The sequence below is a fragment of the Felis catus genome, chromosome D1 (assembly GCF_018350175.1).
Source record: "Felis catus isolate Fca126 chromosome D1, F.catus_Fca126_mat1.0, whole genome shotgun sequence".
NCBI lineage: Eukaryota > Metazoa > Chordata > Mammalia > Carnivora > Felidae > Felis > Felis catus.
Genome location: NC_058377.1, coordinates 30,913,743 through 30,926,354, shown reverse-complemented (window position 1 = coordinate 30,926,354; position 12,612 = coordinate 30,913,743). Strand labels below are relative to the sequence as shown.

The following is a 12,612-nucleotide window of genomic DNA, read 5'->3' as shown; positions in this document are numbered from 1 at the left end:
ATGCTGCCCAGCATGCCCATGAAAATGCTCTGTATTTGCACTAATATGGTAGCAACCATCCAGACATGGCTCCTGAGCACTAAAAATGTGTGTAAATGAGGAAATAAATTTTTATTTTAATTAAGTTTAAATAGCTACATATGGCTATGGCTGCCATACTGTACAGCATGACTCTAATCATTGTAGACAATTATCTCTACTCTTCCCAAATGACACACTGATTCACACTCTTCAGTCATGTAGTGGTTGGCTTCTCTGAGTATGATTAGCTCTGAGATACTGACAATGTTAGGAACCAATTCTGTCCATAGTAAATTCAAATTCACACTCTGTGAAGCCCTCTCCTAGACATGAACATGTTTGCCATTGCCTCAATTCAATCTACAATATTATCTCCTTCAAATAATTACCATGAGAATGAAACATGCTAGGTAAATGTTGATTACCTCACAGAAAGCTTGATACTTAGTAAATGTTATACTTTTGTTCCTTCCCCCTATTCATCTTCTACCTAGTATACAGTCCTTTTTATATTTTCCAACCATTTTAGAAAAATAGTAGCACTAACCAATGAGTATGTTTGGAACCATCGTTTTATTTTGGTGGAGGGATATTAAAAAACAAATAAATTACAACTTCTACAAAATCACTGACCTAAGATCACCCATCTAATCTATTATTATGTGTGAAGTACTGATAAGTAGCTACTTTAGCAGCTAAATTAAGACATTTTGAGGATTATCATTAATTTCCTATTTATGGTGACTAAGGGCAAAGATATAAAGGAGAAGAGAAAACAAAAGTATACAGAGTGCAATATCAAGTGCACTGCCAGGGACAAGGCTTCCGGTGGGGCAGTAGATAGGAAATATGCATAAAATCAGGATAATAAAAATCTAATATTTCTTAAATAAGGAATTAGAAGGAGCTGCTATATACACTCCTGTTTCTGCGTGATAGAAAATAGGCTAGCCCTATCTAGGAAATCAATTCAGGTAATTACTTCCCTTGGTCATAGGAATGGAGAATTGGGTTTTACCTGGAGTGGTACTATCTTGGGAATAAGCTCATCAAAATAGTGGTTCATTGCTTTAGTGAAGCCCTTGTAAGTTGTTCTCAGCTTCATTTTTGGATCCTGGAGTAACCAGCTAGAATTAAAAACATGGGAATAATTCTTGAGGTAGCAGATAGCAGTAAGAAGTGTTCAAGCATTTGGCTGGAAAACATGGACAGTCACACTGGAACAGTATATTTTGAGATCTTAATCCATCTTTAAGAAAAAGCAATCTATGTTCCAGTTATAAATAGCTCAGCACTTTAGCCACCTCTTTTCTCAAAAATACACATAAGAGCTGTGTAATGATGAAATGATCCAGACCAGAGTCATCAAGCTGCAGCCCACAGGATAAATTAGACCCATTGTCTGCTTCTGTAAATAAAGTTTTATTGGAACACACCACACCCATTTGTTTATTTATTGTCACAGCTGTGCTCCTGCTACAACACCAGGACTGAATAGTCACAATAGACAGTGTATGTGGCCCTTAAAGCTGAAACTATTTATTATCTTGCCTTTTACAGAAAAGGTTTGCCAACTCCTAGTCAGGAGTGAGATTTTTATAAAGCAGTTTCAAAGTTTTTAAAAAATGCTCTTTGGTGGAACATTATTTGGCCATAAAAAAGGAATGAAGACCTGTACATGCTACAACATGGATGAACTTTGAAAACATTATGCTAAGCAAAGAAGTCAGTTACAAAAGGTCACATATTGTATAATTCCACTTATATGAAATATACACCCTTTGGGTGACAAAAAAGTCTAGAACTAGAAAGTGGTGATGATTGTTCAACATTTTTCATGTACTTAATTGCCACAAAACTGTGTACTTTCAAATGGTAAATTTTATGCTATGTGTATTTTACCACAGTTAGAAAACAATTGGAAGCTAGCAAAAGGGAAAACCTCTCTTTAAAAAGAGATAATCAACTCAATTTATTACCATTTGTACAGCCATCACAAAAACTAGAACTTAAAAAGGTATTACTTAAGTGGTAGCCATTACTTTTTACTAAAATAAAAAAACATGCTCTATCTTATTTACACTGCAGAAATGAGATGGAGATTTATATAAAACAAATACATACTATGTAAATCCCAGTATATTGAAGTTCATTTTCTATGTTACTAAATGGAAAAGAATAGTGTAGTTTAAAAATGTACACTGAAAACCAGCCAAACCCTTTGCTCTAACTTCCATTTGAATGTGGTAGGGCCCCACATGGAGTCATGGCCAGGGGCCTCAGACTACTACTTACCTAGGCAAGCCTCCAAGGTCTAAGTCGCTACCAATATAGGGGCCTGGACACAGAATGACCCACAGCCCCACCTCTGAAACAATGGATATAAAAGTCCTGGGAAGTGAAGCAATAAAGATAATTTATTATTTAGGCTGAGGCCTGGAATCACTGCTATTTTGCTCTCTGAGGTCTCTGCTTGAGGTCAGAATGGGAGGAACTCCCAGCCTGGTCTACAAAAGTCTTTGTAGGTGACATGAACCAAAGGGACATGGAGCCCTACACTTGACAGGAAAGGGGCTCATTCAAGGTGCTAGAAAGCAGGACAGGAAGTGAAAGTCCAAAAATCCTAAACCAGACACCCACCTTCCCTCCTGAACCCACTCCTCCCCATGTATCTCCCACCACCACAAAAGAAAGCCATCTAAGGCAGACTCCTACAAATCTTGCTCTGCCTTCTTCTTCATATCCTACTTTTAGTCACCAAATCCTGTTTATTCCTCCTACTTAATGTTTTCAAACATGAAACTCCTCTTAATTTCTAGTGCTACCACATTTGTTAAATAACTCAACATTTCACATGTGCATTATTACAATGGTTTTCTGACTGCTTTCTTTCCTTTTTCTTACCTTCTTCCAGGCTTCTTCAGTTATGTCCATAATCATCAACAACAAAAGTAGGAGTTAATTTTTACCTCATATCACCATCCCGCATACAGTTCAATTCTTTAGGACTATTATTTTATTTGACGATTCTGTGAACTAGGTATCAATATCATCTCCATTTTACAGATAGGAAAATAAAAGCTCAAATGAGTCAAAGCTTCCTACATGTGACATTTTGAGCTAAAAGTATAATCAGGCAGAGAGCTTCCAGAAATGAAATATCAACTACAATATTATTCTGCCTCTTTAAAATGCTCCTGGCACAATCGTTCTAAACACACAAATTTCCTAAATTAAAATTCTTCAAATGACTCCCAATGCCTTCAGAAAAGATTCCAAATTCTGCAACATGGTAAATATAAAGGCAAGATGTGGTCTACTATATCTCCAGCTTTGTTTTTTGGCACTTTTTCTACTTAAATTAGTAGGACAACCAGACATATTGTTTGCAGTTTCCAGAAAATATAATCAGTTAATCACCAAAGCCATTCCCTTTTCTTCCTGGGCTCACAGATCGACTACATCTCCTAGCCTCCCATGCACTGAAGTATTCGTATGTGACTAACTTCAAGCCAACAGGATGAACAGGAGGGATGCATTCTAATTTCCTAAAAAGATTCTCCATGCTCTTTCTTCCACTTGCTGGCTTGATGCAGACAAGAGTAGCAGTCTGGAAGCTATGTGATGAAGATGGTGAAGTCACAAGACAGAAAGACCCTGAATCTCTCAATTATTTCTTGAAAGAGACATAATGCTTACCAGGAATAGTGATTTTGGATTTTACTTAAATGAAAATAAACCTTTATTGATAAAGATGTTGAGACTTGCTACAGAAGCTAACATCACCTTAATTAATGTAAAATGTTCTCACATTTCTAACTTTGCCTTCATGGGACCCTCTACCTGAAATACCATTCACCCCCCTCTAGCAAACTTCTGCTCAACATTTTAATTTATTTCAGCTATAACTTCACTGTTGTCTTCCCTGATCTGTTCCCCTAGTTTGGGTTGTGTGTTCTTAGTATATTATTTGTCTCTTTCCTTATAGACAATCCTTAGTCTTGACAGCACAAAGTGTATTATCTGTATATCTCCTGCACCAAAGACAATGTCTTAACTATAGCAGATAGTAAACACGTATGTTTTAGCAAACAATTATAGACCTTCTCAACTTAAGATAGAGTTACATCCCAATAAATCCATCATAAGTTAAAAATATTATGTCAAAAATGCATTTAATACATATAATGTACTGAACATGGCAGTTTAGCTTAACATACTCTAAAATGTGCTCAGAACACTTACATTAGCCTACAGATGGGCAAAATCACCTAACATAGAGCCTATTTTATAATAAAATATTGAATATCTCATGTAATTTATTGAATGCTATATTGAAAATGAAAAACAGAATGGTCGTATGGGTACAGAATGGTTGCATATCAGCTGTTTGCCCTCATGACTGCAAGGCTGACTGGGAGGGTGAGCTGGATACTGCTATCCAGCATCATAAGAGTGTATAGTACAACATAATGCTAGCCTGGGAAAAGATCAAAATTCAAAATCTGAAGTACAGTTTCTACTAAATGCATGTCACTTTCACACCATCATAAAGTGAAAACACCATTTTAAGCTGGAGACTGTACTCTGCTGTGTCATATCTTAGAAACACTGTAAACTATAGCCCAGAAATATCCTCTAATAACTGAGAAAGCAGGTTCTTCATGATAGATTAAAACTACAGCACTCAAGATGTGGACCTTCTAAATCACACTGTAAGTAAAATGCACCACAGATATTAAGGTCTAAGCTCTACTGCAAGTTAATAGATTCACTGCTCTAGAGGGTTTCAAACCAGGGAACAAAATTATCAGAGCTTCCTGATGATTCTCCAAACAGAAAATAAGGTGGTTTTGTTCATCTGATCCCGTAGAGTCAAACCCCTATCTTTAGGCCATAGATAGGGCCTCCACATTAAGACATACATGAAATCCAGGTTTGCAGTAAAATAAAACCAGCCCTTTCTTGGCTCGTGAAGGTTCCAGGGAATATGCCTGCAATGGAAAAAAAAGAAATATATAAATCTTTTACCTTATTTGCCCTTATTCCATACTGATTCCTCCAGTTTTAATATAGCAGCTGAGCTATCTCTACTGTGAAGGAAATTGAAGATTTCAACAGCCAATCCTCTGTGTGAATGCACTTTGTATTAACTTCAAAATTTCCTCCTTTAAATGCCACTGCAGATCTAAGCAGCCAATATTGCTCCTTGATTCTGAACTTCAGGTAAGACAGATTTGTATGTAATGTCATCTGGGGTGCAACCACAAATTTTAAAAAACACTAATGAAAACATATAAAAATTTAAATCCATATCTATAATGGCAAAAGAAGAAAATCACTAGCCATAAAACAGAAACCAGAAAGAGCTGAAAAGTTTATAGAACTGGAGTATAGTTTTCTTTAAATGAATAAAATAAAAGCCAGCAAGCAACAATACAAGATTCATAATACCCAGGATCCATTAAGAAAATTATTAGGCATGCAAAAACAAACAAACAAACAAAACAAAACAGGAGAATGTGACGGAAACCAGAAAAAAAATATCTAGAAATAGAAACAAACACAGAAATGGCATATAGGATAAAACTAGCAGAAAAAAATACTTATAAAGTATAACAAATATTTACCATATCTTTAATAGGTAAAAGGAATGCATAACCATGATGAGGAAAAAAATGGAAGATATAAAAAAGACCCAAATGGAACTTTTAAAAATTTAAAAATACAGTATCTGGAATAAAAAAATATTCTGGATACTATCAACAACAGGAAATGAAAAGTACTGGCTGAGACAAACAGCAGAGTAGATACAATAGAATAAATGGTCAGATCAAAGAAACTATCCAAAATGGAAAATAGAAAAAAAGAAGACTAAAAATAAAAATGAACACAGCATCAGGGATATGTGGTTTCTTACCAAGAAGTCTAACATATATGGAATTAGAGTCCTGGGGAAAAAAGGGGGGGCAGGCAAAAATATTAGCAGGAATAGAGCCACAATTTTACAAAATTTGATGAAAACTATAAACCTACAGTTCTAAGAATTTCAGTGAACCACAAGCAGAATTTTTAAGTAGATCTACACCATAGCACATCAGAATCAAATTGCTGAAAACCATTGGAAGAGAGGAAATCTTAAAATCAGCCAAAGGAGGGGGAAAAAGATGAGAAATACAACAGATTTGTCATCAGATAATGTGCAAGTCAGGAGACAATGAAGAAGTATTTTTTTTTGAAGTACTTAAATTAAAAACAAAAACAAAAATAAATCTTGTCAACCTAGAATTCTATACTCAGTGAATTTATCCCTCAAAATAGAAGATGGAAAAAATCAACTTTTTAAAAAAACAAAAGCTAAGAGAATTCACTACCAACAGACTTGTACTATAAGAAATTCCAAAGAAAGTTCTTCTGCAGAAGGAAATAATACAATGTGGAAATTGTAATCTATGCAAAGGAATGAAGAGCACCAAAAATGGTAAATATGTGCATAAATGAAAAAGGTATTTTATCACTATAAATTTCTTTCAAATATAAGTAGATGTTCAAAGCAGAAAATAGCGATGTATTATGAATTTTATATCTTATAAAACACAAAGTACATGACACAATACAGCACAAAAGTTGAGGAAAGTGAAATGGAAGCATACCACTGTAAGATTCTATACTAATAGCTTTATATTTGCAGAAAAGAAAGGAAGCAAATCATGAATTTAATTTAAGAATTTAAATACAGAACTTTACATAAAAACTTTGGGAAAAAATCCAGGATCTTTAAAAACTAACTTAATTCCATACCACACTTTCAACAATGGATGGATCATCCATATATAAAACCAATATGGAAACACTGTAATTTAACTATATATTAAACCAGATGAGCCTATTAGACATATGGAGAACATTCCATCCAACAGCAACAGAACACACATTCTTGTCAGGTGCACATGGAACATTCTCCAAAATAGATCATATGCAAAGCCATGAAACAAATTTAAAAAAATTTTAAGAATGAAATCCTATCAATCATCTTTTCTGACCACAATGGTATGAAACTAGAAATCAATTATAAGAAAAAACTGTAAAATTCACAAACATGTAGAAATTAAACAACATAAAAAAATGGAAAGATATTCCATACTCTAGGATTGGAAGAATTAATATCGTTAAAATGCCATACCACCCAAAGCAATCTACAGATTCAATTCAATCTCTACAAACATTAAAATGGCATTTTTCACAAAAATAAAAAAATCCTAAAATTTGTATGAAACTACAAAAGACTGAATAGCCAAATTAATCTTGAAAAAGAACAAAGCTGGAGGTATCACAATTCCTGATGTCAAACTATATTACACAGTATCACAATAGTGTAGAATTAGCACAAAAATAGACATATAGGTCAATGGAACAGTATAGAAAGACCAGAAATAAGCCCATGCCCATATGGTCAATTAACTTAAGACAAAACAGTTAAGAATATACAATGGAGATAGGGTAGTCTCTGCAATAAATGGTGTTGGGAAAGCAAGACAGCCATATACAAATGAAAGAACTAGCTCTCTTACACCACACAAAAGTCACTCAAAATGGATTAAAGACATAAATGTTAAGATGTGAAACAACAGAAGTCCTAGGAAAAAACAAGGGTAAAGTCCTTGACATCAGCCTTGGCAATGATTTTTTTGAATTTGACACCAAAAACAAAGGCTACAAAAGCAAAAATAAACAAGTGGGACTACTTCAGACTAAAAGACTTCTGCATAGCCAGGGAAACCAGCAGCAAAATGAGAAGGCAACCTTGATTGAATGGCAGAAAATATTTGCAAACCTGAAAATCTAATAAAATTTGAAAATTTGATTAGGGGTTAACATCCAAAGTATACAAGGAAACCATACAACTAAATAGCAAAACACAACCCAATTTAAAAACAGGCAAAGAACCTGTATAAACAGGTACATGAAAGGGTACTCAACATTCCTAATCATCAGAAAAATGCAAATCAAACCCACAATGAGGTATCACCTCACAGCCGTTAGGGTGTCTAATATCAAAAAGACAATATATCACAAAGGTTGGTAAGGATATGGATAAAAAGGTATACTTGTTGCACTGTTAGTGGAAATATAAATTGGTTCAGCCACTATGGAATACAATATGGACTTTCCTCAAGAAATTAAAAATAGAATTATCATATGATGCAGCAATCCTATTTCTGGGTATACATCCAAAGGAAATGAAATCATTATCTCAAAGAAATACTTGTACTCTCATGCTTATAGCAGCATTATTCACAATAACCAAAGTGTGGGAACAACCTAAGTGTCCAATGACAAATAAGTGGATTGAGAAAATGTGATACACACACACACACACACACACACACACACACACACACACACAGAGTAATAATTTTTAGTTTTTTAAAAAAGAAGGAAATCCTGTTATTTATGACAACATAAATGAACTTGCAGGGCATTATGCTAGGTGAAGTAAACCAGACAGCAAAAGAGAAATACCATATGGTATCACTTATATGTGGGATCTTAAAATAAAAGTTGAAAAAATGATCTCATAGAAACAGAACACAATAGAGGCTTCCAGGGACTGAGGGGTGGGGGAAAGGGGAAGAGATTGGTAAAAGGGTACAAATTTTCAATTATAAGATGAATAAAATCTGTGGATCTTATGTGTAATGTAACCATAGTTGATAACACTGTATTGTAGAACTAAAATTTGTTAAGGGAGTAGGACTTAATTGTTCTCACCAAAACAAACAAACAAACAAAGATAAATATGTGAGGTGATGGATGTGTTAATTAACTGGATTATAGGTTGGAATCCTTTCACAATGTATACATATATCAAATCATCACATGGTATATTTTAAATATATTACAGTGACTCCCTCTGGGGGAGGGGAAGGAGTGCTGCTATCAGTGCTCAGTTAATGGCCAAGAGGCTCAGGTGGACTCTTCAGGGGCATCCTGCTGTGGGGCAACTGTGTGGCCTACCTGCCCACCTGAGCCTACTTGTGCACCCCAGTTCAGGAGGGTCCTCTTGGATCTGAGAGTGGACACTGGTCACAGTGAAGCCAGATGAGGTGCAGAGATAACTTATCAGGGAAAGGATCTAGTACTTTGAGAGGAAGGGTTTCAGGCTGGAAATGAAGATGCTGCAGGTGCCAGACAGCATCTTTGCTGAGCATTACCATGGCCTAAAACCTGCAGAGAAAAACTTCCTACCTACTGTTCAACAGCTACAGGAGCTCTGGCCCCACAGTGGTCATGGCCTGCAAGGCCATGGTCTGGGAAGACCCCAACATGGTCCACACCAACTCAGCTGAGGTCACCCCTGGCACCACTGTGGAGACTTTATTGTCCACATCAGCAAGAGTGTCATCCACACCAGAAACTCTGTAGAAGGGACCCCGAGAAAGATCCAGCTGAGGTTCCAAAGCAATGAGTTGGTGAATTGGGCAGATGAGAGCCACCACAGCAGCATTCAACCATCCTGAGCACTAAAGGTGACTTCAGCTGCCCCAGCATCTTCCCAGGACCAACTACCTCTGTAAACAAGAACTTGAGCCCACATCCAAGTTCTACTCATTTGTTACAAATCACTTCCTTGTCCACCTCCTGCTCCACCCCAGGCCACAGGAGTCTGAGCCACCAATTTTATGTGCCTATCAGTGTCTTAAGCCAACAAGATATTGGACCTAATCCTTTCTGTACCAAAGGGCCAGACAACCTAAGGACCATCTCCAAAAGTGGGGAATGTAACATCCCCACACCAAATGGAAGACATTAAAGTTCACTATGCTCTACAAAAAAAAAAAATTAATAAATCAATTATAATTTAATTAGTCAATTATACCTCAGCAAGCCAAAAAAAAAAAGAAAAAAAGAAAAAGATTTAAAAAACAGGAGGGGCACCTGGGTGGTTCAGTTGATAAACATCCAACTCTTGATTTCACCTCAGGTCATGATATCACTCACTACTCATGGGTTTGAGTCCCACATTGGGGCTGACAGTGGGGAACATGCTTGGAATTCTCTCTCTCCCTTTCTCTCTGCTCCTTCCCTGCTCATTCACTTGCTCTCTCTCTCTCTCTCTCTCTCTCTGTCTCTCTCTCTCTCTCTCTCTCTCACACACACACACACAAATAATTAAATAAATAGAACTTTAAAAAGCAGGAAAATACTGCATGGGAAATTGGAAATTAAAAAGAAATAGAAATAATATGGTAAAGGATGTTAAAAAGCTTATAGAATATAATGCCAAAATTGTATACAAATAAATGTAGAACTCTCTAGTTGGTGGAAAACTTTGTTGAGAAATAGAAATTACTTATTTGAATAAAAGTAGAAAATTTGAATAAATTAGAAAATATGGAAGAAAACCACAATAACTCTAAAGATACAAACCCTTGTACCAACACCGTCATCAAAAATGACGTTTTTAGTAAATTATTTTCTCAATTATAAAAGTCAAATTCCAAGATACCATGCTGTGTAATCCATGTCAAATCAAAGTAAATTCATTTTATGAACTTAATATAAAAAAACTGAAAAAAAATAGAAGTCATTCATAAATTTTTGAGCACTTACTATGTTCCAGGTACTATTATAAGCACCAAAGATCATCAAAACAGACAAGAAAATTCCTGCTCTCACAAAGCTCACATTCTAGGAACTAAAACTATAAAACTCTTAGAAAAAAATGTTGGGGGAAAGCTTCATGACATTGGATATAGCAATAATTTCTTGGATAGGACAACAAAGGTACAGCAAGAAAAAGAAAAATAGACAAAGTGAATTTCATGAAATTTTAAAACTTTTGTTCATCAAAGGACACTTTCAACAAAGCATAATTCACAGAATAAAAGAAAATATTTGCAATCACATATCCAATGATGTATTAATATTCAGAATACATGAAGAATTCCTACAAATCAACAATAAAAAAAGAAACTACCCAATTGAAAAATGTGCAAAAGATAAGTAGTTTAATAGATATTTCTTCAAAAAAGATATATAAATGGTCAGTAAATACATGAAGAGATGCTTAGCACTGCTAACCATTAGGGAAATGCAAATCCAAATCACAATGAGATACCATCATTAGGATGGAATGCTTATGCTTTGTGGTAGGAATGTAAAACAGTGCCGCTCCTGTAAAAAACAAAAGCATTACAATTTGAACCAGCAATTTCACTTCTGGGTACATATACAAAAGAACTGAAGTGAAGAACACAAATAGATATTTATACACCAATGTTCATAGCAGCATTGTTCACAATAGCCCAAAGGCAGAAACAACCCAAGTGCCTAATGGATGAATGGATAAACAAAATATAGCATATACATAAAATGGAATACTATTCAACCTTAGAAAGAAATGAAATCTGATACATGCTGCAACATAAATGAATTCTGTACATTATGCTAAGTGAAATAAGCTAGATATAAAATAACAAATATATGATTCTATGTATATGAGGTACCTAAAAACGTCAAATTCACAGAGAAAGAAAGAACAGTGGTTATCAGAGAATGAAAGGAGAAAAGAATGGGGAGTTGTTTTTTAACAGAATAGTATGGAATGATGAAAAAGTTTTGAGTATTGATAGTGCAGATGGTAGCAAAACAATGTGTATTTATAGAATACCACTGACTTTGTAAAGTCTTTGGAATCTGTGAAAGCAAGCTGACATTATTCACTAAAACTAAACATACACCTACCTCATTGTCCATCATCTTCATTCCTAGATGTGTACTCAACAGAAATGTTTACATATTCTCAACAAAAGGCAAGTACAAGATTGTTCATAGCCCCACTATTTCTAATGGCTAAAGCCAAAAATATCCTAAATGTCTACCCACAAGACAAATACATTTTGGTATGATTACCAATAGAATTCCATATAGTTATGAGAATGAACAAGCTAAAATATCTGGTAATAAGGATGAATATCATAAAGAAAATTTTGAACAAAAAATATCAGACACAACAGAGTACATATTGTATGATTCCATTTATGCAAAATTCAAAAACAGGCCAAGGTAATCTACGTGTTAAAATCATGAGTAGTAGTTATCTTTTGGAGGGAAGTAATGACTGTACAAGGGACAGGAGAGCTTCTGAGATGTTGGTGTACTACAGAGTTTTGGGGGTTGGTTATAGGAGTATGTTCACTTTATCAAAATTCATTGAGCTAAACCCTTATATACTATATACATGTTAAATTTTAATAAAATATTACTTTAAAATAAGACTAAAATCAAAAGGGGGAAAAATAATTGAGAATATTTACTACCAGCAGAGTAGTAGGCAATTTGGGCCAAACCTCCTAATGAGGAAAACAAGAAAAAGTGAGCAAGTTTTTCATTAACAGAAGGCATCATTAGGACTTCCACTCTCTGATCCAAGAAGTAAAAAGCATGGAAGTTGTCACTCCTATCTTCACAACAAGAATAAAGCTGAAAAGCTGAAAGTTGTTAAAAAGCAACAACTCTTCTTATCCATCAAAGAAGTGAAGTCACAGGAAAAACTGCTGCCCCAAAAGGTAGAGTGAGAGACAACTG

The 12,612-nt window shown here is 35.1% G+C and overlaps 1 protein-coding gene and 1 pseudogene across 1 annotated transcript in view; one reads left to right on the top strand and one right to left on the bottom strand.

Moving 5' to 3' along the window:
- Nucleotides 1–12,612, bottom strand: part of LOC101098007 (beta-galactosidase-1-like protein 2) — a 52,644-nt gene that overhangs the window by 33,561 nt on the left and 6,471 nt on the right. Inside the window, exons 3-5 of the mRNA XM_023239701.2 lie at nt 4,947–5,015; nt 2,317–2,412; nt 1,040–1,148 (exon numbers count right to left, since the gene is read on the bottom strand). Of these exons, the coding sequence (XP_023095469.2) occupies nt 1,040–1,148; nt 2,317–2,412; nt 4,947–5,015 (274 nt within the window). The remainder of the gene's footprint in view (nt 1–1,039; nt 1,149–2,316; nt 2,413–4,946; nt 5,016–12,612) is intronic.
- On the top strand, nt 8,976–9,542 carry LOC109492271 (annotated as a pseudogene).